The sequence below is a fragment of the Aspergillus nomiae genome (genome assembly GCF_001204775.2).
Source record: "Aspergillus nomiae NRRL 13137 chromosome Unknown contig00440, whole genome shotgun sequence".
NCBI lineage: Eukaryota > Fungi > Ascomycota > Eurotiomycetes > Eurotiales > Aspergillaceae > Aspergillus > Aspergillus nomiae.
The window spans coordinates 1-26569 of record NW_015378495.1 but is presented as its reverse complement, the minus strand read 5'-3'; the positions used below and the strand labels follow the sequence as shown (position 1 = coordinate 26569).

The 26569-nt window shown below is 49.7% G+C and overlaps 9 protein-coding genes across 9 annotated transcripts; 7 read left to right on the top strand and 2 right to left on the bottom strand.

The window, feature by feature from the left end:
* Positions 1 to 233: 233 nt before the first annotated feature.
* Positions 234 to 2282, top strand: ANOM_010004 (putative fermentation associated protein (Csf1); the record flags this gene model as incomplete). Its single annotated transcript, XM_015555260.1, has 1 exon — positions 234 to 2282. One exon carries the CDS (start codon positions 234 to 236, stop codon positions 2280 to 2282), a length of 2049 nt encoding a protein of 682 aa, XP_015402431.1.
* A 1192-nt stretch (positions 2283 to 3474) lies between these two features.
* Positions 3475 to 6814, top strand: ANOM_010003 (elongation factor 2). The gene is made up of 5 exons (XM_015555259.1): positions 3475 to 3686; positions 3780 to 3795; positions 3894 to 3951; positions 4035 to 6484; positions 6541 to 6814. Exons 1-5 carry the CDS (start codon positions 3679 to 3681, stop codon positions 6556 to 6558), a joined length of 2550 nt encoding a protein of 849 aa, XP_015402428.1. The 5' UTR covers positions 3475 to 3678; the 3' UTR covers positions 6559 to 6814.
* A 482-nt stretch (positions 6815 to 7296) lies between these two features.
* On the top strand, positions 7297 to 9816 carry ANOM_010002 (CCCH zinc finger and RRM domain protein; the record flags this gene model as incomplete). Its single annotated transcript, XM_015555258.1, has 5 exons — positions 7297 to 7361; positions 7471 to 7589; positions 7652 to 8323; positions 8378 to 9384; positions 9454 to 9816. 5 exons carry the CDS (start codon positions 7297 to 7299, stop codon positions 9793 to 9795), a joined length of 2205 nt encoding a protein of 734 aa, XP_015402427.1. The 3' UTR covers positions 9796 to 9816.
* A 288-nt stretch (positions 9817 to 10104) lies between these two features.
* ANOM_010001 (putative lactoylglutathione lyase (Glo1)) lies at positions 10105 to 10836 on the top strand (the record flags this gene model as incomplete). Its single annotated transcript, XM_015555257.1, has 2 exons — positions 10105 to 10719; positions 10795 to 10836. 2 exons carry the CDS (start codon positions 10105 to 10107, stop codon positions 10834 to 10836), a joined length of 657 nt encoding a protein of 218 aa, XP_015402430.1.
* Positions 10837 to 12339: 1503 nt separating this feature from the next.
* ANOM_010000 (FAD-dependent oxidoreductase) lies at positions 12340 to 14168 on the top strand (the record flags this gene model as incomplete). The annotated part of the gene is made up of 4 exons (XM_015555256.1): positions 12340 to 12892; positions 12925 to 13121; positions 13180 to 13521; positions 13578 to 14168. The coding sequence occupies 4 exons, from the start codon at positions 12340 to 12342 to the stop codon at positions 14166 to 14168; spliced, it is 1683 nt and encodes a 560-aa protein (XP_015402429.1).
* A 555-nt stretch (positions 14169 to 14723) lies between these two features.
* ANOM_009999 (uncharacterized protein) lies at positions 14724 to 15722 on the bottom strand (the record flags this gene model as incomplete). Its single annotated transcript, XM_015555255.1, has 1 exon — positions 14724 to 15722. The coding sequence occupies one exon, from the start codon at positions 15720 to 15722 to the stop codon at positions 14724 to 14726; it is 999 nt and encodes a 332-aa protein (XP_015402426.1).
* A 293-nt stretch (positions 15723 to 16015) lies between these two features.
* On the top strand, positions 16016 to 16520 carry ANOM_009998 (uncharacterized protein; the record flags this gene model as incomplete). Its single annotated transcript, XM_015555254.1, has 2 exons — positions 16016 to 16198; positions 16287 to 16520. The coding sequence occupies 2 exons, from the start codon at positions 16016 to 16018 to the stop codon at positions 16518 to 16520; spliced, it is 417 nt and encodes a 138-aa protein (XP_015402425.1).
* A 760-nt stretch (positions 16521 to 17280) lies between these two features.
* ANOM_009997 (GTPase BMS1) lies at positions 17281 to 21006 on the bottom strand (the record flags this gene model as incomplete). The annotated part of the gene is made up of 5 exons (XM_015555253.1): positions 17281 to 19907; positions 19982 to 20576; positions 20641 to 20727; positions 20784 to 20854; positions 20949 to 21006. The coding sequence occupies 5 exons, from the start codon at positions 21004 to 21006 to the stop codon at positions 17281 to 17283; spliced, it is 3438 nt and encodes a 1145-aa protein (XP_015402433.1).
* Positions 21007 to 23033: 2027 nt separating this feature from the next.
* Positions 23034 to 26495, top strand: ANOM_009996 (uncharacterized protein; the record flags this gene model as incomplete). Its single annotated transcript, XM_015555252.1, has 8 exons — positions 23034 to 23766; positions 23829 to 24019; positions 24093 to 24141; positions 24844 to 25061; positions 25109 to 25369; positions 25426 to 26190; positions 26241 to 26387; positions 26436 to 26495. Coding segments are annotated over 8 exons (2424 nt in total), but the record flags the coding sequence as incomplete, so codon positions are not given.
* Positions 26496 to 26569: the final 74 nt, after the last annotated feature.

The window sequence follows — 26569 nt, the reverse complement described above, 5'->3', positions numbered from 1 at the left end:
ATCAGCAGACTCTACTGACAGCTACTCTGAAAGGAAGGAGACTGTCTGAGGCAAAATACGGTCAATACATCCAAGGAGATGCGGTAGCCACTGCAGCATTCAGGGCTCCTGGGGTGGCATTGAAGGTACAGTTCGAGGACAATGGCCAAGACGACCCACGACTTAATGCAGAGTTAAAGGTCGATGCTTCTACGAATGTCCTATATCCAAGCCTCGTCCCATTACTAAAGCAAATGACTGATACCGTCAAAGAAGTCATGGGAGGCGAAGAAAAGCCCAGAAGGCCGTCTAGCGCAATGATGCTGCAGCCGCAGAAATTGATGCAGGAGGCCCCTCTCGACATGGATGTTAAGAACTCTATCTTAGGGAGGTGTAAATTAAACGTTGGCCTCCTGATCTGCAAGCAAGAGTTCAGCTTGAGCTGCCAACCTATCGCTAGAGTTGCAGCCACCGCAAGTTTTGATACCGTTTATGTAACGATCAATACGGTGCAATCTGATGACTATGGGCGATTCTTAGCACTTCTCGTGGCTTTCAATTCCCTAGAAGCTTCAGTGAAGCATGTGTACTCCAATGAATCGACCGCGAGTTTTGAAGTGAACTCAATGGTTATGTCTCTCATGAATAGCAAACACCTCGGCAATTCAAAAGGCATATCGGCTGTTCTTCGGATAAGTCCGATGCAGGTAGCCCTCAATGCCAAACAAGTTCAGGATTTTCTACTCTTCCGGGAAATATGGCTGCCGGCCGCTGACAATGTTGAAGCGAAGCCAGCTTTTCAGTCACAGTCCGCCGAGACACAAGCATATATCGTCCAGCGATACCAACAGGTGGCATCGGCATCGGTATTCCCCTGGAATACGACAATAGCAATTGAGAAGCTGGAAATTCAGCTTGATCTAGGTTCATCCCTTGGGAAAGCCCAGTTTGCCATCAATGATCTATGGTTGTCGTCAAAGAAGACGTCTGACCGAGAACAGACCCTCTGTGTTGGCTTCAAGGCAGCAGGAATAGAAAGCAAAGGCCGAATGAGCGGACTGATTGAGCTCCAAACTTTCAAAGTGCAGACATCAATTCAATGGCCGGACGACACTTTTCATAATAAGACACCGCTCATTCAGGCGTCGATATCCTTCAACCTGTTCCAAGCAAAGGTCTCTTTTGACTATCAGCCTTTCCTTATTGCCCATATCACAATGTTCGACTTCTTGATGTATAATGTCTGCAGTGCGTCGGGTAACGGACACCAGCGGCTCTTCAGCATTCTGGAGGGCGACCAAGTACAAGTTTTCTGTACAAGCTTGACTGCATCACAGACTGTTGCATTATATCAGGCCTGGCAACGACTAGTACAAGACAAACAGACGTCGTACGAAGCTGCACTGCGTGAGGTTGAAAGATACATGCGGCGAAGGTCATCGGTTTTCGCTGGTAAAGCTGATTTACCAACTAAGGATGTGGCCAGGGACGCAAACGATAAGGAGGAAAAGGCACCGATCTCCTTACAGACAGGTGTTGCAGTCACTATCAAATCTGTCAATATAGGTGTCTTTCCAAGCTCCTTCTTCGATAACCATGTGCTGAGGCTGGATGCACACGATGCACAGGCTCGCTTTGATGTATCACTACAGGAAGGTAAAATACACAGTGCGCTGGGGCTTACACTTGGCCAGTTACGTGTCGCACTCTCCGGTATTGTGCGGCCTGATCCTACAGAGGTTGAGCAGCTTCTTGTCGGTGAGATCGCAAACCGTGTGCTGGCGTCCAGCGGCGGTACAATACTAAAGGTCCCTCGGCTCGTGGCACAAATGGAAACCTGGCAAAACCCCGGCACCCAGCAAATCGACTATATCTTCCGCAGCACGTTTGAAGGGAAAGTCGATGTTGGGTGGAACTACTCCCGCATTAGTTTTATCCGAGATATGTGGGAATCCCACTCCCGGGCATTGACCTCCAGGCTTGGAAAGCCCCTGCCGCCATCTGCGGTGCGCATTACGGGCGGATTGAATGAAGGTGGCAGCGACAAGAAGGATCAACAACAGGAAAAGATCACAGCGGTTGTAAATGTCCCACAGTCGAAGTACACGTATGTTGCGCTGGAGCCACCGGTAATCGAGACGCCGCAGCTCCGCGATATGGGTGAGGCCACCCCACCGCTGGAGTGGATTGGGCTTCAGCGCGATAAGCTGCCCAATGTCACTCATCAAATCATTATCGTGACATTACTAGAAATTGCGAAAGAAGTGGAGGATGCATATGGGAAGATCCTAGGATCGTCGTGACCTCCTCATGTTCTTTATAATACTATCCAATCAACGAACGGCCTGCGTCATGCATGCTCCTATGTATTGATTGATTAGATCTGGTTGCTTCTTGATATCCATACCTAGGGTTTACTTGTACAGTACATAATCATACATAGATAGACATACATGCACATACATACATACATACACATGCATAGTACATAGTGGAAAAGTAATACGCAGTACTAATTCCGAACCGCTAAAGAAGATGTGATATCACAGCGCCGTTAGTCCCACTGCATATAGGCCACAGAACCCCGCCGCCACAGGTGGAGTGATGTTGCCCAGGTGTTGTTACTTCGCCTGTGGTGGAATGATGGAGTGGAATGAGGCATAGTTTGGTATGGTTTCATATGCCGGTCAACTCTGTATTACCATCTACAAGTGGAGGTATTACTCCGAAAAGTCTGGGACTAAAGCTCAGCTTAGGTCCTTCAGTTAAATCCATCCTTCCTAACTCCGCCCTCTAGAAAGGGTGGGCGGTGAGGGCAGAGGGGTAAAATTCGGGTTGTTGGCCAATCATCTGCCCTATAAGTGATGGCTCAACCATTCATCGACTGTGAATCGAAGGCCTTTTTTTTGTCTTTTCTGAGTGGGATGGAATGGAAGCTTCGTCCCGCGTATTTCCTTGGGGCATGACTTGGTACGCCATACGTAATTGGAGGACAGGCATGGATCATGATACGATGATATCAGGACTGACTGTCAACGCCACAGAGCTTTGTCCGAGCTCCTTCTTCACCTCTCTAAGTCGGGAAGTAACAAAATAATCAGTGAATACCATCGACGAAGACGGCATAGACTTGATTGTGACTCAGAGAACGAGCCATTTGGTTCATGAACCATGGGTGAACATTTGCAAGGAAGTAAAGCAACAGTGTAGAGCTTTCAGAGGATTGCTGAGAAATACATTGTACCCATGGGCATGGTAGCTTTGACCATTCACTTGATGACGGGGAGTGAGTAATGGTCAGACTGTAACGAGCTGTTAGACGAGGTAAAGTTTGGTAAGGAAATGAGGGGTGGAAATCAGCAAACCCACTAAACGGCAGAAAAGATTACCAAGAGTAAAACGCACATCCCAGATTTTTTTTAGCAAGGAAAAAAAATTCCCACTGCGAAAGTCCCCACTCTCGCTTTCTTCTCCCTCTTTTCCCCTCTTCCACCGTCCTCTTCTTTTCCCTTTCTTCACCTTCCTCTGCGAAGCCCACTGTCTCCCTTTTTTTAGGAGCAACACACATAGGCCCCTTCTGTCCTATAATACTCAGGTCGAGTTAGCCCTCGATCCTGATCCTCTGTGTGTCGTTTCTTGTTTTTCTGCTTTACTATACAACCCCGCCTCTAAGGCTGTTGACGATAAAACACCGCCAAAATGGTTAAGTACGTATCCCACTTCCCAAGAGCGACATTCGTATGGCGGATGCCGCCAGCTGTGATTTGAATATGAATGGCCTGCTGACTATGACTTTAAAGCTTCACAATCGAGGAGGTTCGTTGTGCTGTCCCCATCAAGCTACCTTCAAGTCGCTCTGGATCCAAGACGTCGACGAAAGGTGGAAGAAGAACAGCAAAGCTAATAACGCGTAGATTCGGTCCCTGATGGACAAGCCGAAGAACATCCGTAACATGTCCGTCATTGCTCACGGTACGTCCACTGCCATTGCTTTATTGATAGCGTACATATGCGTGACGAGTATGTACTAATGCGCGGGCTCTTTTGGCATGCAGTCGATCACGGAAAGTCCACTCTATCCGACTCCCTGGTTCAGCGTGCTGGTGTCATTGCCGCTGCCAAGGCTGGTGAGGCCCGTTTCATGGATACTCGTCAGGACGAGCAGGACCGTGGTATTACCATCAAGTCTACTGCTATCACCCTGTACTCCAAGTTCGATGACCCCGAGGATCTCAAGGAGATTGCTCAAGGCCACGACGGCAACGAGTTCCTGATCAACTTGATCGACTCTCCCGGTCACGTTGACTTCTCCGCTGAGGTCACTGCCGCTCTCCGTGTCACCGACGGTGCCCTGGTCGTCGTCGACTCCGTCTCCGGTTCCTGTGTCCAGACCGAGACCGTCCTGCGTCAGGCCCTTGGTGAGCGTATCAAGCCTGTTTTGATCATCAACAAGGTCGACCGTTCTATGCTTGAGCAGCAGCTCGGCAAGGAGGATCTTTACCAGAACTTGTCCCGTATCATTGAGACCGTCAACGCCACCATTGCTACCTACGAAGATAAGGCTCTTGGTGAGACAAGAGTTGCCGCCGAAAAGGGTACCGTCGCTTTCGGTTCCGGTCTCCACGGATGGGCTTTCACTGTCCGCCAGTTCGCCGTCCGTTACGCTAAGAAGTTCGGTGTTGACCGTAAGAAGATGCTTGAGCGTCTGTGGGGTGAAAACTACTTCAACCCCAAGACCAAGAAGTGGTCTACCAAGAGCACTGATGCTGATGGAAAGCCTCTGGAGCGTGCTTTCAACCAGTTCTGCTTGGACCCCATCTACAAGATCTTCGATGCCGTCACCAACAACAAGAGAGACCAGATCAGCACTCTCGTCGAGAAGCTTGAGATCAAGCTTACTAGCGATGAGAAGGACCAGGAGGGCAAGCTTCTCCTCAAGACTATCATGCGCAAGTTCTTGCCTGCCGCCGATGCTATGTTGGAGATGATCTGTATCCACTTGCCTTCTCCCGTTACTGCTCAGAAGTACCGTGCCGAGACTCTGTACGAGGGTCCTCAGGATGACGAGTGCTTTAACGCCATCAAGGAGTGTAAGGCTGGTACCAAGGAGGACCCTGCTCCCCTGATGCTCTACGTCTCTAAGATGGTTCCCACTTCCGATAAGGGACGTTTCTATGCTTTCGGTCGTGTTTACTCCGGTATCGTCAAGTCCGGTCTCCAGGTCCGTATCCAGGGTCCCAACTACACCCCTGGCAAGAAGGACGACCTGTTCATCAAGAAGATCCAGCGTACTGTTCTGATGATGGGTGGTAAGACCGAGGCCATTGACGACGTTCCCTGCGGTAACATCGTTGGTCTGGTTGGTGTTGACCAGTTCTTGCTCAAGTCTGGTACCCTCACCACCTCTGAGACCGCTCACAACCTCAAGGTCATGAAGTTCTCTATCTCTCCAGTCGTGCAGCGTTCCGTTGAGGTCAAGAACGCCGCTGATCTTCCCAAGCTTGTCGAGGGTCTCAAGCGTCTGTCCAAGTCTGATCCTTGTGTCCTGACCATGATTAACGAGTCCGGAGAGCACGTCGTTGCTGGTGCCGGTGAGTTGCATCTTGAGATTTGCTTGAACGATCTCGAGAATGATCACGCTGGTGTTCCCCTCAAGATCTCCGACCCTGTTGTCTCTTACCGTGAGTCCGTCGCTGGCAAGTCCAGCATGACTGCTCTCTCCAAGTCTCCCAACAAGCACAACCGTCTCTACGTCACCGCCGAGCCAATTGAGGAGGAGTGTGCTCTTGCCATTGAGGCCGGCAAGATCAGCCCCCGTGATGATTTCAAGACTCGTGCCCGTCTCATGGCTGATGAGTACGGATGGGATGTTACCGATGCCCGTAAGATCTGGACCTTCGGTCCTGACACCACTGGTGCCAACTTGCTGGTTGACCAGACCAAGGCCGTCCAGTACCTTAACGAAATCAAGGATTCCGTCGTCTCCGGTTTCCAGTGGGCTACTCGTGAGGGTCCTATTGCCGAGGAGCCCATGCGTGCTGTCCGCTTCAACATCCTTGATGTTACCCTTCACGCTGATGCTATCCACCGTGGTGGCGGTCAGATCATCCCCACCGCTCGTCGTGTCCTCTACGCCGCTCAACTGCTTGCTGACCCCAGCATCCTGGAGCCCATCTTCAACGTTGAAATCCAGGTTAACGAGCAGGCTATGGGTGGTATCTACGGTGTCCTTACCCGCCGTCGTGGTCACGTTTACTCTGAGGAGCAGAGACCCGGTACCCCTCTGTTCACTATCAAGGCCTACCTTCCCGTCAACGAGTCCTTCGGTTTCCCCACTGATCTCCGTGCGGCCACCGGTGGCCAGGCCTTCCCCCAGTCCGTCTTCGATCACTGGGAGGTTCTTCCTGGTGGTTCTCCTCTTGACACCACCACTAAGCCTGGTGCGATTGTTGCTGAGATGCGTAAGCGCAAGGGTCTCAAGGAGCAGGTTCCTGGATACGAGAACGTAAGTCCTTCTTTCTACCAACAGTTCGAACGCACGTTGCTAACAGTTCTGCACAGTACTACGACAAGCTGTAAACCCGTTGATTGCAAATCTATGTTTATGAGATCGACGAGCGCAATACTATGTCCATGCTAGGGCCAACACCCAAAAATTCAAAATAAAGCGCCACAGCTGAATGTCGTATGTGGATTTTCGACCTTTAGAAGTAGAGTCCAGGAGTGCATCTGCTATGGCTTTTCATTATCTATTGTTACGTTAACGAATGCGAGGCTTTTTACATAGTTCACTTGATCTTTCCAGTTGGACTCGATTGTAGTTCCACAGCTAAAATTTCTCCACAATTGCCCTCGTAGCATCCTGTAGCCACCAGTCTCGCACGTACGAGATGCACACACCATGTGGTCTGTACATGTAGCAAGACCAATATCAACTAACAAAGCCCAACCTGTGCTGCCTCGCCATAATCGTGTCCTGCAGAAATGGCCTTGTATATCACGTGATCATTTCCGTCATCCGCGTCCGCCTCGCGTTTCCCCGGCTTCTTCTGTCCGCAAAGCTCTTATTATGTCCCCTCACTCTGACCTCTACATTATGGCCTGAGCATATCTTGGCCTATTTGATTCATAAAACGCCATATCCCGTTATCTTTCACTTGCGCTTTCTGAATTGCCTTCATTACCCGGTACCATTATTTATCTTCAGCCGGATTCGCTTCTCGGGCCTCAATTATTTTTAGCTACTACGCAGGACGGCTAAAGGCGACGACTGTCGGGATAGAGTGTGGGGTTAACACCGAATAGCTGTGTGGCACCATGAAGTTCTCAGAAAGTAAAGCCGCTGAGGTGAAGACTTGGGTGGTGCGAAAACTGGAAGACATGTAAGATCCTTTCACAACCGCGCGAGCTCCGTCCAGCGATGTTCCTTTGTTGTACCCTTCTTCAATGCTCCATGAAGCTAATCTACACCAATCTCGATGACTATGGTAGATCTGATGCCGATGCCGATGTACTTGCAGACTATGTGCTTGCGCTTATCAGAGCCGACGCTCCAGATGAAGAAATCCGGAAAGCGTCTGTGGAGGGTTTGGAAGATTTCCTCAGAGAGCGTTCGTAAAATTTGCTCGTCATTGTTTGGGTAGCTTTCTAACCGAGCCACCCTGAAATCTAGACACGGTGCCATTTGTCGACGAGCTTTTCGCTACTTTTGCGCCGAAACAAACCGCTCCTTCCGCAAGCTCGCATCCGTTGAGCCAACCGCAGATTTCCAATGACATCAATGCGCCCGAACCAAGCTCTCAGCAACAAGCCCCCTTTAACCCCCCATCTGGCCCTTCGAGGGGGCCTTACGGGGCTCCTATGAGCAACACTCCTCAGTCACAGACGGACTCGTCAAGCTATGGACGCAAGCGTAGCTTCCATGAAGGGCTCCAGGCAGATCAAGAGCGCGAAGAGGCTCCACATAACAGGAACTTCAAGACACCGCGACGTGGCCGGGGTGGTGGAAGAGGAGATTGGATGGGACGCGATAGCCGTGCAGCCCCCGGCCAATACGCCCCGCCACCTGCGGGTGGATTTCCTGCGATGCCCCCGACCTTTCCGTCGTTTGATCAGAATGACCCGATGGCGGCGATGATGGCCCTCCAGAGTATGGGGTTTCCACAGATGCCCGGCATGCCTCCTATGCCCATGCCGGTTCCTGGTGGCGGCGCTGGCCAGCCACAGGATCCAATGGCGCCAAAGAGCTCAGAACGGTGTCCCTTTTGGGATACACAAGGCATATGCTATTTGGGCGCTGCCTGTCCATATCAACATGATACGCCTGGTATTCCGAAGGAAGATGGTAGGGAAAACACTCCTACTCACTGCCGCTGGTGTTGCTAACGGTGCATTGCAGAATATGACCCGAAATCGTCTAATATTGTGACAGACTTCCAGAGACGGAACACTAACACTCCGCCTCGTGGCAGCGACAGAGGCCGCGGCCGCGGCCGTGGTGGGGACAGGGGTGGATTTGGAGGACGAGGACGTCGATCCGAGTACTCTGCGGCTGGTCCTAATGAAGATACTTCTATCACAACCATTGTTGTTGAGCAAATCCCGGATGACAAACTTGATGATGCATCAGTGAGGGAGTTCTTCTCTCAGTACGGCGACATCGTTGAGCTTTCTCTACAGCCTCACAAGAAGCTTGCATTGATCACATATGATAGCCACGCATCTGCCAAGCGCGCATGGTCTAGCCCCAAGGTGATTTTCGATAACCGATTCGTCAAGGTTTACTGGCATAAGGCGAAGGCAGATAAGAATAGTGATCATCGACAAGCGGCCAGCGAGGTTGAGCCGTTCAACCAGGAGGAGTTCGAGAGGCAGCAAGAAGCAGCGCAAAAGGCCTACGAGGAGAAGATGCAGAAGCGCAGGGAGACAGAGGAAGCCAAACAAGCACTGGAGAAGCAGCGCGAGGAACTCTTGAAGAAACAGCAGGAAGAGAAGGAAAGACTGATGCAAAAGCTTGGCGGGAACGATGTCAGCAATGGTGCTGCATCCTCAGATGGGGAGAGCGGCCCCTCACCCCAAGAGAATGTTAGCGACCAAACGAAGCAGTTGCGCGCACAATTGGCAGCTCTCGAAGCCGAAGCCAAGACGCTTGGAATTGATCCCAACGGCGCTGATTCTGGTGGGCCCTCATATCGCGGCCGTGGCCGTGGATACCTGGGACGAGGCGGCTATGCGCCCCGCGGCCGTGGATACGATCCCAATTATCGTGGAGGATATCGCGGTCGTGGAGGAATGGCCCGTGGCCGGGGAGGTGTACTTCGTCTCGATAATCGACCCAGGAGAGTTGCCGTCTCGGGCGTTGAGTTGAACTCTGAGAAGGACGAAGCATTGAGGCAGTTCCTCATCGTGAGTAATTTCCTTTCCTCATATTTGCGTATCTATATCGAACTACAGCTGATGTCATTGGAACCTTAGGGCGTTGGTGAATATGAGTCCATTCAACCTAATCCAGAGCAATCGGATTCTGTGATAGTCGCATTCAAAGAGCGGTACCTTGCAGAAAAGTTTATGTACGGATCATGGCAGATACCATCCGTCGGCGAAGTGCAGCTCACTTGGGTACCCAACCCTCCAATCAGTGTGGCGCCCACGACACCGGGTTCTGGATTGGATACCAAAACCGGCTCCGATGAGGATACTGTGATGGAGCCCACGAGTACACCCCTCGCTCCTGATCCATCAGCCGGACGGAGAGACGGAAATCATGAAGTTGATTACGACGTGGCAGAGGAGGACGATAGTTGGGGGGTGCAGTAGACATGGCACTTTCTTTCTCTGTATACTTAGATGGATATAACGACTCGGTGTCCTACATGGTAAAGAACAAAAAGAGTCTATGTTTCCCGAATGAACTCAAAAGCCCTGTTTCTTCGTATCTGTCTGAAAAGTGATTGTGGATGCCCAGTCCACATTATCGTTAATCACCTGAGGTGGAGTGAGCTTTCTTAGTTTGCCCTCGGTAACTACTCACTAGACTTGTATATTTATATCGGATCATCCCCCTCTACACAAATCCAAACCCCACACCACATCCATCCACCCAACACTCAACATAACCAAAAAACCATGAGCCCCCAGCCCACCCCCTTCGAAGAAGGCGCCTTCCTCCCAGGCGGCCACAACACCGACCCTCCCCTCCCACCAAATGACCCAACAATCGGGACAAAACTAAACCACTCGATGCTCCGCATCCGAGACCCGCAACGCTCGCTCCACTTCTACATCGACCTCATGGGCATGCGCACCGTCTTCACCATGAACACCGGCCCCTTCACAATGTACTACCTCGGCTTCCCCTCCAGCGCCGAAGACCGGGCCGACCTCTCCGCATGGGCGGCTAAGCTTTCCGACCCGGCGAACCTCACCCAGACGCTGGGGTTGCTGGAGCTGTTCCATATCCATGGGACGGAGAAGCCCGTGGAGGAGGGCGGTGTGGAGATGGCGAACGGGAACACGCCGCCCAATCTGGGGTTCGGCCATCTGGGGTTCACGGTGCCCGATGTGAGGGCTACCGTCGAGAGGTTGAGGGCCCAGGGCGTCACGGTTGTTAAGGAGCTGGGGGTTACGACGAGAGAGAGTATCCCGTTGAGTAAGTGGGAGGAAGAGAGGGGTGTCGGGGCCGGAGAGATTCATCCGAACTATAACGTGTTTTTCGATCAGATTGCTTATGTTTCTGATCCGGTATGCTTCTTCTTCTTCTTTCTTTCCTTGACTCGTGATTGAGGGGCTGTGATGGTAGGCTAACTGTGTGTTTAGGATGGATATATTATTGAGATTCTTCCGCAGAATTGGCAGTGAGCAAGTGAGTGGAAGAGTGTTGATGCTTGGTACTGCTGTACATATGCGACCCTAGATATATAGATATATCATGATATAACCCCAAGGAGCACTAGAGAATCATTAAAGAGCCTGTCATGTTGACTGATGACCATGCCAATGGATACTCAAATGGTGATTAACAAAATTCTGCCTCATTTCCCCCTCCAGCTTGCCTCAGCTCCAAGTGAAGGTGTAGCCATCTGTAAGTGATATATACTCTGCAGTCTATACAACTGTGAAGATCTCGACACAGTTGCAGATATTTGCGTACAAATGATGAGCGGAATCTACGGTTTTGAGCATTGTCACTCGATATATATTCCATGAACCGTATGCACGTCAGTATGCCAAAGTACAAGAGGGAATTATACCTGAGCTTTTCTGGAAGAGCCTGATACCCCATGCTTTGTCCTGGGGAAAATACTCCAAGAGAGACAGCATTGCCTTTTCACCTTGTCTTCCCAATCATAAGTACTAGCCATTTTACAATTCTGGTCTAACTAAGCTCAAGTAACCAAGTTCCCTAGTTAGAGGTTTTGTTAATACCTAATGTAAGCGCCCTATTATTACTTTGCTGTCTGGGCCGCTAGTGGAAGTCTGTATTCCCAACTGGCTCCCATGGAATGACTTGTTTTTTCCCGCGAGGAACGGTTCACTAATAGTATGTGCCGTTCTCTATCTTACCGGGTTTAGTTGGAACCTTAGTGGTCAGCCGAATTATAGAATAGGATATTGTTGTTAATACATATACACAAGGGGTACATACTTCCTCCACGCCAGCCATGAAGATATATTAATTTCCTTATAGATGAAAGACCTAACTTTGAAATTGTGATGTAGGAGAAATGTCTATTAGAGGCTTGGATTGGGATCGGCGTTGGCAATACCATAACGAAAAAGGTTTAGACGTTTTACTTTAATCCTACTAGGCACCCATATGCTATACCCCTCTGGACCTATAAGATTACTGGAACTATGGCCAAATCTGGCCGTCGTATTGGTGCCAGAGGCTCATCATCCACAGCCACCCTGGTGATATCTCCACGGACTCAATTTGAGGTTTGCCGAATACGAGCTTTCCCAACAAGCTTCCCGTGACGTCAAAGTCCTCCAATGCGGATTTCCCTTACATATACGAAGCTTTCGACAGGCCATGGATAGCTCCAGGTCAAGACCCGATCCAATGGTTCGGGATCTGACTTGTCCAGCGACCTGCCCGGATTAGGAAAACACTGCCCCGGGCCCGATGTGCTGTCCCAAGTATAGAATTAAGCAAGCGAATACGACGGACATAGCCATGTATCGTATCTGACAATGTAGGGTGTCGTGTCGGGGCAAGAACGAGATGTTGTATGCTCTATTCTGGGTGTTAATCGAAGTTATAAATAGGATATCTGCGTCGCGTTCATGGAAGTGGGATTCTCTAGGACAATTCAAATCTGCTTTCTCTTTACAAGCACATCGCCAGACCGAATCTGCATCATGAAGTCATTGATTTGGGCATTGCCTTTTATTCCGCTGGCATACGGCAATAGCAATTCCTCGTCATGTCGTTGCCAACCGCACCAGAGCTGCTGGCCCTCAGAACAAGAATGGAACTCTCTCAACAGTACCATCAACGGAAACCTAGTAGCCGTACGGCCTATTGCAGCAGTCTGTCATGAAGGTGGCCGGAATAGCTCGGCCTGTAAGGAAGTCACGGCGGCCTGGACGAACTCGACCTGGCGAGCGGCGCAGCCCGGTGCCGTACAGTGGGAAAATTGGGAGTCCTGGCCGGAGCATAATGAGACTTGCTACATCGAGAGTCCACGAAACATGCCGTGTGGGCAGGGCCAGATCTCCCTCTATTCGACACTCGCCAAATCAGCATTTGATATCCAGGAGACGGTGAAGTTCGCAAAGCAATATAACCTTCGTCTCGTGGTCAAGAACTCAGGGCATGATTTCCTGGGTCGTGCTTCCGCCCCAGGGTCACTGCAGATCCTTACCAATGGGATGAAGGATATCAAGATTGTGGACAAGTTCACTCCGGCTGGTGCACCAAAGGGTAAAGATGAGGCCCGGCAGTTACAATAGCCGCCGGTGTCAGTCTGCAGGAGTTGTACGCTGCTGTCGCCGCGAGGAATAGAACCGTTGTTGCCGGAACTTCTCACACGGTTGGTGCTGCAGGGGGATATATTCAAGGTGGTGGACATTCTGCCCTGGGACCATGGAAGGGGATGGCTTCGGATAATGCCCTTGAGTTCACCATCGGGACTGCTAATGTAAGTGACAATAACACACCCCTGCTCAAGAAGATCCATACTGATGATACCGCTACAGGGAGAGCTAGTTGTAGCAAATGAGTACCAGAACAAAGACCTATTCTGGGCTCTCCGAGGTGGAGGCGGGGGTACCTTTGGAGTCGTCGTAAGCGTCACAGTCCGCACATTCGACGACGCACCCCTTATCCTAACCAACCTCAACATCACAACCTCAGTGGGGAACCCTCAATATTGGGATGCCCTGACGGACTTCCACGCATCTCTGCCAAGGATAAACGACGCCAAAGGCGCCGGATATTACTGGATGGTTCCCGATATCAAGTTATCAGAGAACACCAGCGTCTCAACATTAACCCAAGTTTCATCTTCCCCAATCAAACAGACACAGCACAGATTGACAGTCTGTATGCCCCTCTTATTTCGAAATTGAACGGTACTACTGGTGTATACACCCAGTACGCCTCCTACGCAATCCCGAGCGTCGGCTTCATCTTTTCCAACATTTTCCTCACTGGCAGCTCCGACCAAACAGGTGGCGTGAGCTTATTAGGCTCAAGGCTCTTCTCCAGGGACCTTTTGTCATCCAACAATGGCTCCAGAAAACTAACCTCCGCGCTGCGCTCCATCCGTGTTGATCCCGGCTCAGCCATCCTCGGCCATCTCGTAGCTGGCGGCGCCGTAGCAAACAACGCAGGAAAGGTAGACAGTGCGCTGAACCCTGCGTGGAGGAAAGCAATCACTCATATCGTAATACCCCGGGGCTGGGAACCGAACGCCACTTTGGCTGAGCAGGAGGCTGTGAAAAGGAACCTTACTGATGTGGAAGTGCCGATCCTGAGATCTGTTGAAGGAGACGAAAAGATGGGCGCTTATTTGAATGAGGCGAATGCTTATGAGTCGGAGTTTCAGGGTTCGTTCTGGGGAGAGAATTATCGGCGTCTGTTGGAGATTAAGAAAAAATGGGATCCTGAGAGCCTGTTTGTTGTGAGGAGAGGTGTTGGGAGTGAGGGGTGGGATGAATGGGGACTTTGTCGGGTTGAGAAGTAGATACCTCTTTGGGGGTCATGCGTTGAGAGCTATTCTGGGTTTCTGCTTTTGTTGTTTCTCTTCTCAAATTCCTTTCCCTCTCTCTTCTATTGCATCTGTACCGTCAACTGAGCCGTTAGAGAAGATAATATCGTTCAGATGTTTTATTATGTTCTGGTTGTACAGATTCCCCTCTATTGGCTGGGCTACAGGAGATATTTAGTGAACATCAGTTGCAGTATGATAACCAGGGATACTGTGGAACCTATCAGTCAGGCCCGATGTACAGTAACCACTATATTCATCAAGCTTATGTAGCCATGCCTGGCTGCTGCCGCTCCCTAATGATTGATTTTGAAAGCGAAAACAAACGACAAGATTCCCCGAAACCCGGTACATACGGCAAATAACCACAAGACACTCCCGATCCATGCATGCGCCATGTTGATGTCGAATAATACCCAAACAATGCACTACGCATCATTCACTTTTAAGCGTTGATTGTGCAAAAATAGTGGGGGGTAATTAAACGCCGCTGAGATGGTCAAGAACTCAAAAAGTCAAAAGTGTAGGTAGTCATGATTGAAGCCGAGGGTTACGTCTCTGAGAACTGCCACTTGGCGTTGAGCGACTGCTGATGCTGTTCGAGTGAGTAGAGGGGTAATTCTTTTCATCCTCGCTATCGCTGTCCATTTGATCCAACAAGCGATCGATTTCATCACCGGCCTGAGCTTCTAATCCCACGCCTGAGTCACGATATATAGGAGGAAGTTGAGCCGTGTCTGCAAGCATGTGCGTGTCTTGACTCCCGGGTGCGCTATACTTAGTCTGCGCAGATGTATTGCTGCTATGTGTATGATTCGGCTGACTCCGGGAGGGCTGTGAATTGGAGCAGTACCCCGAGTGTCCCGGGCTGGACATGAAGAGTAGCGTCTCTATCGCATCTTGTTCCATGGACGAATTTTGCGAATGGCTTTGCTGAGTGAGTAGGCCGTCGTGAGGCAATGGACGGAGAGGAGGTGTCTCAGGAACCAACACAGTCTCTGAGCTAGAGTTTCGTTTGATTGTACTGATACTTTGCTGAGAATGATGCCGTCGATGGCGAGAGTAAGGGAAGTTTTGTGTCTGACTAGTGGGGTCATTTGGGTTCGGGCGCCTGCGCCTACTGCTGTCACTTCTTGGGATGATATCTGCAGGTGGTGCGAGTCTCGCAAATCTCGGTAGTGAAGAAAGTGGGGTGTGCGATTTTCGAGGATCACTCTTCAAAGATGGTGCAGAGTCTTCCGATCTGGCTGTCGGGGATAATCGCATAGGATCGTTGAATGAGTATAGATGGGATTTTGGTACTGTATCTGGCACAGACATAGAAGTAATCGCGCCAGGAGAGCCGGGCTCCATCAGGCCTCCTCCCTGCCCTATCCTTTCGAACGGGTTGGTAGCGGGAGTTGAAGATGAACGGTCACCATGAAGTAAATCCAACGGTAACTTGTTCTGAGAGCTCTGTGACCGTCGGCTTGCCTCGATCTTAGCAGCAGCGTAAGACAGGCGTGTGCGAAGGTGCACTGACAACTGCATTGGTGTCAGCGATAGAGTTCAGAAAAGACGACCTATGGAGTCTCATTACCGCTGCAATTCTATTTCCATGCGTAGCTGAGCTATTGCTTTTAGACCGACGTCTCTCGGCAATTGTTTCACTTGAACTATAAAGTTGATCTTCCACAGATGGTTTGATAAAGCCAGTTGCAGTTCTCTTGTGACCCGCAGCTATGCCAGAAGGGCTTGGGGGTTCTGGAACTGCTGTGGAACTATTTTTATGCACACTGGAAACGGAACGTTTGGATTCAACCTGCTTCTCTGACGTATCGCCTATGGTTAATTGGGTATATCTAGGTCGCATTTGTGATCTATCTGGGGAAGAGCGAGACCGCGTAGTCGGATACCTTGCACCCGATGATTCTTGGGAGTGGGAAGTGACGCCTATGGGCGAGCCTGGATTGGCAGCTCGGCTAGAAGCCGTAAGAAGTGTATATTCTGATGCGGGCTCGACCACCGTACTCGCAGGAGCAATTGAAGACCGCGACTCTGAAGGGTAACTGCCATGCTGCCCTGAATTGGTCGAATCCGAACAGTCATTCGTAGGAGCATATGGGGCAGGTTGCTTGGGATCACACTGCAGCGAAGAAGGCTGCGCATGTTGCATGTGTTGGCGCCCATGTAGATGCGGCAATCCGCTCATCCTGGCTGAGGGGCAGCGAATCGCGCAGGACGCGGCCGTGTAGACTGGGAACCTTGGGGGCTCAGTCCACGACGACCGACAAGATACAGCTGTTACAATGTCGACAAATGGAAGGCCACGCAATTGGACAAAGATAATCAATTGCCCAGATGTCCTTGAACCATAGAGGTGATCGTCAATTCCAAGCGCCGAACAATCTAATCTCCGCCCGGGTCAAGGGTGTTGGCGCGGGAACGTGCAATGCGGAGCTATCAACCCTATTCCTGACAGACCGTTCACAGGGCAATCGCGCTGCGCAAATAGCCTCCTCAATGGGGATGGAATTCCGCACTCTGCTGAGCTGCAAGGGGTGCTTATTTTAAGTCCCGTCTTTTGAACGCAAGGAGTGCCTTGGAGCGAAGGATTAACCGGGACAAGCACGTTACGTCCCCACACGTAACTCAATTCCGACACTTGCTCGATTGAAGTGAGGAGACACGGGTGAGGATTGGAGCTGAAGCCAGAAGCACATGGAGCATACCTGCTGAATGATCTTCGGGCTGTCAAGTCAAGTAGTATTTGTTTAACCTTCGAGTGGCCAACTCTATTCCAGTCGACGCGTTCCGCGGCGCGGTCACGTGGCAGGTTCCGCCTACATAGCCAGGCAAAGTAGTATCGCATCAACAGCCGCACGTAAGCAACATGACTGAGAGGCAGCTCAACAACACATGACACAAAGTGGACCCAACCCTGAAGAATAAAAAGCACATTCTATTCCTTGGTATATATCATCAGATATAATTGAACGCCATCCACCATGCAGCATATCAATAGATACATATGGGCATTATCCCAGAAAACGAACTTTTACCAACCAATACACATGCAACGATAAAAAAACTGCCAAGAGGTTCAAGATCACTTGCGTTTTTTGCCTCCACCTCCTCCATCTTCGTCTGTATTCTTTCGTTTCTTGCCCTCTCGCCGCCAGTAATCGTCGCGCTCCCGTTTCTCCCGGGCTTCCTTCTTCTCCAAACTGTCGGCGACCTTGGCGCGATAGACCTGTCTCCGCTCCTCCTGCTTCGCTGCACGTCGAGCTTGCTTGTCGTTCCGCATGGTGGTCAGCTTTTGCATAAGGTCTCGTGCCTTCTTTTCCTCTCCTCCAAGGACGACAGCTCGCTTTTGCATATATGTCTGGTCTTTGCGCGATTTCATCTTGGTGATCTGGGACTTGAACGGAAGCTCCTTAGCCAGTTGTCGTGGGACGCGGAGAGGATTGAAATGGCGCTCCTGCCGTTCAACGGGACGATAGGCAGAGTCCTTCTGCAGGGGCGTTGGGATACCCTTCTCACGGCGGACTTCGCCGGTGAGACGCATTCCCTGCCACCCACTATCGCCTGCACTGTCTTCTTCCAGGTCAAGCAAATTTGTTACCGGGTTGTAGAATCGATGCGGTTTGATAGGATACCATGCGCGTAAGAAGACAATGTCACTCATAAGAATCTTATCTTCGAATGTCGCACGGAAGCAACCTTCGGGCTTGCTCAAAGCTCTCTTGACTTGACCTCGAATGCCAGATACGGTTCGAATCGCGGTACCCTCAAACTTGGCAATTTCAAGGGAAGAGTTAAACATATCCTTGATGAAGGCGGTATTTTTGAAAATCTTGTAAGGTGTACCAGTCAACTTGAGCTTCTTCACAATATCCGTATGTTCATCCACGCTCAGCACTACTCCGGTTGCCGCAATTCGGAAACCTGGGGCCTTGTTGGAGAAAGATTGCACGCAACAGAAACCAGTGTTTGGTGCAACGAGTGGCCCATAGAAGGTGCCAAAGCAGTGCATGTGTTCTGGCGTGTATTTAAGCATGCGGTTACGCGTCCGGTTGTCGGATGTGCTGTACATTGGTAGGGTCTGGAAGCGACGCCACCCGAGAGAGAAGATCAAGGGATCGTTACTCTTCAAAATCTTCTTGTGCCAACGGTGTCTCTTGATCCGAATCTGCACATATCCAAATCGGTCTTCAGTGGGTGCCAATCCACCGACAATGACGGGGAAGCGAGGATTGAATTTGGTCGCAAATTCGCAAGGTACATTTTCCAGAACAATACGGGCATAGGTTCCAGCCTTGAAACCTTCAGCTCTAGCCCTTGAGGCTGGATCCAAAGTATCAAATTCGGCCCGGTTGATGTCTAGCTGCTTCTGCAGCTTCGCTTTCTGTGCATCGTACCATTCATCTTCACCGAACTCTTCATCGCCTCCACCGTCCTGTCGTGAGTTATCCTTGGAGTTGGCGAATCCCTCACGGTCTTCTTCTTCAAAGCGCAACCTCAGCTCCTCCTTCTTCTTGGCGTTTCGTTCGCGCTCTGCTTCGAGATCTACGGATCCCTCGTCGCCTGAACCCTCATCCTGCTCCTCCTTCTCGTCCGAGATGCCATTGAACACCTCACCAGTCTCCAGGTCCTCGAAATCTCCATCTCCTTCATCATCCTCATCGAAGGCATCATCAACATCCGAACCATCGTCATCATCATTGCCAGACAGCCTAGCAGTGGCGAATCGGCTCCGTAGAGATTCAATCATCTCTTCATCCCGCCACTTCCGCTCTAACTCTTCATAGTCGAACTCGGGGATGGCACGATATTCCGACTGCTCTTCCTTCTCATTGTTGGTCTTCTTGAAGAAATCGTCCGCATCTTCTTCGATCTCCTCATCAGCATCCTCCTCTTCATCCTTGCCGGACCATCTCCGAATCACGTCAAGAGGAGTGATAGATTCGTCGTACATCATGCGAGACAGGTCAGCGACACGATACTTTGGTCTTTTGGCATGGAGCGCTTTGGCGTTGTCGAGCATTCTCTCTTTCCACCGAACAGCGCCATCCTCATCCTCATCCTCTTCATCAAGGTCTTCTTCGTCGTCGCTTTCCAGTTCCTGGTCTTCAACTGACGAAATGGATCCGAGATCAGAATCACTGTCGGCGAATGCGATGTCACCTTCGTCATGGCGGCTTTTGCCCTCCTGTTTCTCCCTAAAGCTTGCTTCAAAGTCGGGAGGTGCGGACACGTCAATGTTCTCTTCATCACTGTCGCCTTCCAGTTCCTCCTCATCGTCATCATCGGCGCTGTCGAAACCTTCATCTTCCTCTGCCTGACCTCCTTCTCCATCCATAAACCTCGCATGTCTCCTGTGTTTCCTTCCTGCACCCTCATCCTCATCGTCCGCCTTCTCTATAGCCTCGCCACCTCGGAACAGGCGGACACCTCCATCGGCTTCACCAAGGAGTTTACGTTCACCTTGAAGACCAACAACGAGCTGTTCACCAAGGCCACGGTCTTCATCCTCAGACTCATCATCACCTTTGTTAAAATTCGAAGTCTTGACGTCAATATACACAGCATCTTTATCAACCAAAACACCGCCAACATCAGACATAGGGGCGAATAGTAACTTTTGCTTTTCCCCCAGCCTGCGTTTGCTTGCCTTGCCCGAGCTTTCGCCATTTGTTGATCCATAAAGGGGGTGGGGCATGGGTCTGGAAGTGACTCAATGCCGGAGACAGTTAAATCACCCACGCCAGGTACATGCACTCGCGCTCCCTGGGCTGAAAAATTTGTACCTCGTAGATAACCGTAGAGAGCTACTGTTCGGTCGCACTTCGGATTCTCTTCGATCTGAGTGGGTGGTGTAATATCCAGAAAGCGATCTGCAAGCGCATAAGGGTGTGAATTGCGCCATACCAACGGTCTAGGGTTTTTCATGACCGACAGGAAACGGGAGAGGTTGTGTATTTCGCGATCGGGATACCGGCCGTTGACGACACCAGAAAGGTAGAAGAGCTTAGCACCATTGTAAAGCTCGCTCCAAAAGCGATGCTTCAAGCGCTTCTTCGCCATTCGAAGGGTGCTCTGTTTTTTGAAAAGGTCCAAATGGGTCAAGATACCGAACACATTTCCTGGCATACCACTGGAAGACAAGACGTTCAGGAACTCCATAGTCTCCATCTCGAATCCATAGTTGCCGTCGATCATCAGAAGCACAATGTCGGCGATTTTCGCGACATCGACCATACTGGCAAGGGAGTCGGAGGGGCATTCGAGGAAAGTAAGTCGGCGCCGTTTGGATGTCACTACAGTCAAGGGTCCTTTAGGGGTGCTGAGGGTTTGTTTCGTGTAGCGACGGATCAAGGATTTAACGAGAGTCGTTTTTCCTACCTAACGAACCAGGTGTTGTTAGGTACTTTCCCATTCTCCGTATCTCCATCTGGAAAACTTACACCTGGTGGTCCAACAATGGCAACAACAAGGGAGGTGCCTCTTCAGGCACACGATCCACGAGCGGCACATGAAGCCTCTTTTCTTTAATCTACATCGAGGGTCGTTAGTCCCTGAAACTCTCGAAAGTCGGAGCTTAGCTCATACATCATGCGACCGCGCGCCAGCTTTATTTCCTTTTCCAGGGTTCGAAAATGCGAAGGCTTTTGGATTCGGGCCTAAATCGCGATCTCCATATCAGTAAATGTATCCCACCGGAGGGGGATCAAAATGCATAGATCATCGCAATTAGATCCTATACAGAGTGCATACCATCATGCTTCTTTTTCTCCTTCGAGGGTCGATGGACCCTGTTCGACTGGTTCTCCATTGTCGAGAAACAAGGTCAGCGACCTTTGAGAAAAAAATTCTTTTTCCCTTTCGACGACAGAACTCGTAGCAGAGTCAAGCAGTCCGCGAGCAGCTTAGGTAGCTTGGTCCAAAATTATTATTTCCATTTTCTTTTCTCGGGGCGGAATTTTGCAAGCGCCGATATCTTCCCGCTAGAAAAAGTTTCTTATTGTTGACACCTTACTGCCTGAGGTACTAAATTTCTGATAAGAATTGTTATCTCCGTACAAGCACGTGCTCGCCGGGCCGGGGTAAGTGAAGGGTCCACTTTATCGGTCCGACAGATAAAGAACTATAAAAGAAAGTCAAGCCTGTTGAGGACAGCTTATTGGAATTATTTATGATTCCTTCTCTACTATCTCAATCCTATTACCTTGAAGCCGTTGATAAGGCACCCAATCTACTGTAGTACAGATAATACCTATATGTGGACAGCAAGACTGCGAAATATTGTAGAAGCTCAACACTCCAATGTAACTGAATAACAAATTTTCAGCCTGATTCTATACTTGGTGAACGGCTGGAACCAGGGCAAATATTCCATGTACTACTAAAATCCATATGAATCAAGTATCAACTCGATTTCATGACCCGTGTCATTCCGTACCAGTCTTTCCTCCGTTTCTTCACAAATTATCCGTACAGCGTAATTGATTGGATAATAGACCGCGAACTCTCTTCCAGGTCTCTAGTTTAGAAGAACAGCCAGACTACGGCTACAGTGTCTCCGTAATATCAAAACAAGATCAGTGTGAAGGACAAGTTCCCTTTTGCTCTGACAAATACAGTGAACCAGCTCTGGCATAATGTGGAGTTGTTCCCACAGTCTGAGGTGGGTTAACATTGGGGAATCTATGGCGTTTAACTCAGACGTTGGAAGATAGCGTGTAGCTTATCTACATAGCCGATGCATCATCCCAATGGAGTGGCGAGGGGGACTAATAAGTAATGTTAGGTTGAATCATTCAAAGCATGTGATCAAAGAAGTCTTTTGCTGCCGTCCTAAATAGGGTACATTGGTCTACCAAGCTGGTAGTATAAGTGTGTATTGTTTGATTAGAAGGTGCTAATGTTGATGGCTGATTTAACCTGGTTCTGAAATAGAGTCGATATATGATTGTTGATAACCAGGGCTTGTATGCATGCTAAGTAGGAAGTGATTCATAGAAGAAGTAAGCTAGCTGATAAATTGTGAACAAGCCGGTAGGTGCCAGAACTGATTTCTCCCGTAATATAGATGAGATTAACTCGGAATGCTGTAACTGTGTGTTTTGCCGAGGTGACGAATCCAAACTGATAAATCGATAAGGGCTTAAAACAATGGCGCATGCAACTACGCTGCGCGGTAAGACGGCTAATATTTATAGATGAAACATGGCGCTTTTCATCTTCACTCTAAGCCCTTAGTTGGTACACTCTTTTGTCCAGTCATCTATTTAAACTGACTATATGGACTCTTTTTTCTTCGCTGTTCATTGACCCAAACATTCTGACTTCGACATGGCGCCAAAAAAGGGAGAAGGACCAGAAAGTTCCTTATCATGATTTGATACGAGCGGCGAAAGGGCCTTTCGAACTTTTAACGCCCTGAACCACGCCATGAAAGACCTACTCATGTGTCTTACGTCGATCAACCTCCCAGTGTTCAGTACCTATGCATTATTAGTGGCTGGTGAATTTTGTTTTAGTAGAGACTTCAAAATCTATACTGGTGATCAGCACGTCAGACTCGAGCTCCGTTAGTCAAAGTCTCACATCTTAGAGCGGGGACAACTTCCGAATCGTCAAGACTCTCGGGCCGGCAACCGGACCGCCATAATTGGGGTAATAGTTGAAGATGAGTTAGCGGGGTATTTGATAAGCTCCTAGACTTGTCGGAGTGTCGCCGAGACGGGGTCAATAATAAAAGGATTGCGCCACCCCTCAGAGGGATCTTCATTGATTCTTCCTTGTCAATCTTTATACTTCTCCCGTGGTTATAAACACTCATCGATCAAGAACGCCGAAATGGGTGTAAACCGTCGTCCTCCACCAGCATATACTGCTCCGCCAGAATCTACAGTCCATGCTTCTTCCGAAGTCTACAGAGCCATCTCAAACACAGCCTCGGACGCCTCTCAGAGAACCCTAGAGACATCTTTCACCATTCGTCCATGCTCTGGACAAGCATGGGTTGTACCGGCTGGCCATGTTTGTCGTCTGACTACCCCAAAGGGCCCTCAAGTGGGTGATCTGAACATATGGAATGCAAACAATCCCAGAGAGCGACTTTGGGCAGCGCGCACCCGTCAAATTCATGCCTCCCACGTATCTGTTGGAGACCGTCTTTGGTCCAATCTTCCATACCTCCGGCCGCTCGTTACCATCACGGGTGATTCACTCGGAGGTGGACAGTTGCATGAAGTGCTTGATGCAGAGGGTAAACGGACAAAGGGCTTTGGAACGACTCAATGGGGAGGACGAGTCCATGATCTTCTGGGTACCCGATGCGATCCCTATGTGAATTTGCTGATGGGTGGCGAGTCATTCGACTTCCATTGTCATTCGAATCTGACCCGCTCTGTACTCCCGTACGGATTGACAGAGCTTGATGTGCACGACGTTCTGAATGTGTTCCAGGTAACTGGGCTGGATGAAGAAGGCAAATACTTCATGGAAACTTCCCCGGCGAGGCCAGGAGAGTATTTCGAGTTCTTCGCTGAGGTCGATGTTTTGTGTGCACTCTCGGCGTGTCCTGGTGGTATGTGTCTCTTGTGGCTTTAGTGGATCAAAGAGTCGTATTATGCTAATGACCGTGCTTAGGTGATTTGTCTAACTGGGGTTGGGAGGAAAAAGGTGAAAACATGGGAGCCACTACCCGTCCGCTCGGGGTGGAAGTGTACAAATTGACTGACCCCAAGGTCCTGGAGGACTGGAAGGCGCCCGAACCTCCTAAGTACCGAGGAATGCATGGGTTGATGATGCCACCGCGTGAAAACGATGGATCAGGCTACGTGGGGTTGTAGTAGTACCAGCCATTCGACGCGGTGTGGTACAGAAGCATCTGTCTGACCGAAGTCTATACAGTGTCTTTATATAATTGGTAAAACATTCAGTGATAAGGGTGACACAAGTAGTATGCACCTGATACTATGTTGGCCAGAATCCAACCGATCCCGCTGTATGTACATACATTGAGAGCGCGGTATTCTCGCTCAGGTCCAGCACGTGGCTGTTGACATCTCACTTGCGTCACTCCATTATCTTACAGGATAGATAGCCTTAGCAAATTTGATTGAATAACCCCAGCATTATACCTAGCTTTTGAGGTGGAAATTATCGCGAGGCTGATTTGGCTATTGGTGGTGATAAATCCCGCAGACGGGCTGAGTCCCCCGTTGGCCAGAACATCAACCCATGTAGAACGAAGATCCCTGCAGTGTAATTACCTTATCGCCATTATACGAACGGCTGTCATATTGGGCTTAGCTTGCAGCGAGTTCCTAGAGATAAAGATATCGCCTCCATATGCATATAAGGCTGGCTGGGTCGATTACTCTCTTGAGCAGCATATGTTGTGATTTACTATAGCAGACGTTGCCTGGTACTCACTCATATCCCTTTGGAAAGACGTTAAACTAGAGTTCGGGTAAAACCTTTGTCGAACAAATCTAGTATTCCCGTGCAAAAAGAACAGATGTATGTCAGTCACTATCTTCCTCTCTCCTAACAATACCCTCCCCACCTCTTCAATAATGCTTGCTTGTTAACATAACCTCACTGCCAGCCAATCGAGATATCGATAAGAGCAATAATCTCTTTCTAATCTAACGAATAGCCGCTCCCTACACTGGGATGGACGAGAACCGAGATTTCGAAAAAGGCGCTATAGTACAGAAGAGTCTGGAAAATGATACACAGCAACCACACGATGACGTATACAATGTCCGGCCCTGGAATACTCCTTTGGATAGACTCCAGAGTGCGGTAAGCACACTGGGCGAGGCCGATGAGGACCCCGGCCTACGCAGGCCAGGAGATTACAAACAACCTCAGGTACGAGACACACGGGGGGAATTGGCCACCATACTAAGCATCCACAGGCTTTCGGAGGAAGAATGCTTCTCTGGCTCGCCTATCAGTCAATTGGTGTTATATACGGAGACATTGGTACCAGTCCTCTTTATGTTTACTCGTCAACATTCAGTGAGGCACCCTCCCGTCAAGACCTCATCGGGGTGCTCTCCATAATTATCTGGAGCTTGATCATGATGGTGACGGTCAAGTATGTTTTAGTTATTCTTCGAGCAGATAATGATGGCGAAGGAGGTACATTCAGCACATATTCCTTGCTGAGTCGTTATGTGAGACTCCCTAGGATTGCATTCCCATTGGTAGGCACTGACCCTCGCATCCCTAGATGAACATTACCCACCGTGACCCAAGAGAGGCTTCTCTTGTTCAAATGAAAAGATACTTGACGGATGACCTTGAACCAACAAGCAGGCATGTGCGCCATCGACTTGAGTCAAGCAGCATTGCCAAACGCCTCCTCAAAGTCATGGGAGTATTGGCGGTTACCATGGTCATTGCAGATGGTCTCCTTACCCCAGCTCAATCAGTGCTAGGTGCTGTTCAAGGGATTGAAGTAGTATCGCCCAACATTTCGAAAGGCACCATTATCGGAGTTACCGATGCTATCCTGGTCGTGCTGTTCCTAATTCAACCGCTTGGCATTACCAAGCTTACATTTGCCTTTGCACCTATTGTCATCATATGGCTCGGTTTCAACGCTGCTTTTGGCATATATAACCTTGCAAATTATGACGCTGGTGTCTTCATAGCATTCAACCCTGGGTACGCCTTCAGTTTCCTGGCCCGAAATGGCGAGGAAGGTTGGAGGATGCTTAGTGGAACGTTGCTCGCTTTCACTGGTGTTGAGGCTCTCTTCGCAGATATCGGAGCCTTCAGCAGAAGAGCCATACAGATCAGCTGGCTAGGCTGCGCCTTTCCATGCTTACTCTTGGCTTATATCGGACAAGCAGCGTATATAAGTGTACATCCGGAAGCATATTCAAATCCTTTTTTTAAAGCTGCACCACCGGGCACTGTCTATCCTGCGTTGGTCATTGCAATTCTAGCTGCTGTTGTTGCCTCTCAGGCCATTATAACAGCAACCTTTCAGGTAAGACGATAACCGGTTTTTTCAAAACCTGTCGCTAACCCTCCCATCAGCTCCTTACGCAAGTGATGAAACTGTCGTACTTTCCGCAGATTAAAGTCATCCATACCTCCGACATCTTTCATGGCCAGCTTTACATCCCAATAGCGAATTGGCTTCTTATGGTTGGTACAATACTTATAGCTTCCATCTACAACAATGTACGTCTTGGTGTCCCATGGTAAAATACCAAAGCTAACTAGGTGTAGACGACATCTCTGGGTAACGCATACGGTGTCTGTGTCATGTTTGTCACGTTCTTTGATACATGTATGGTCTCGTTAGCAGCTATGTTTGTGTGGCGCATTAGCCCATTTATCGTGCTATTGCCCTGGCTCATAAT

Bases quoted from the DNA above. Each gene is read 5' to 3' on its own strand.
- ANOM_010003 (XM_015555259.1), top strand. The intron at 3,952-4,034 runs GTACGTCCACTG...TTTGGCATGCAG, and splicing joins CATGTCCGTCATTGCTCACG to TCGATCACGGAAAGTCCACT.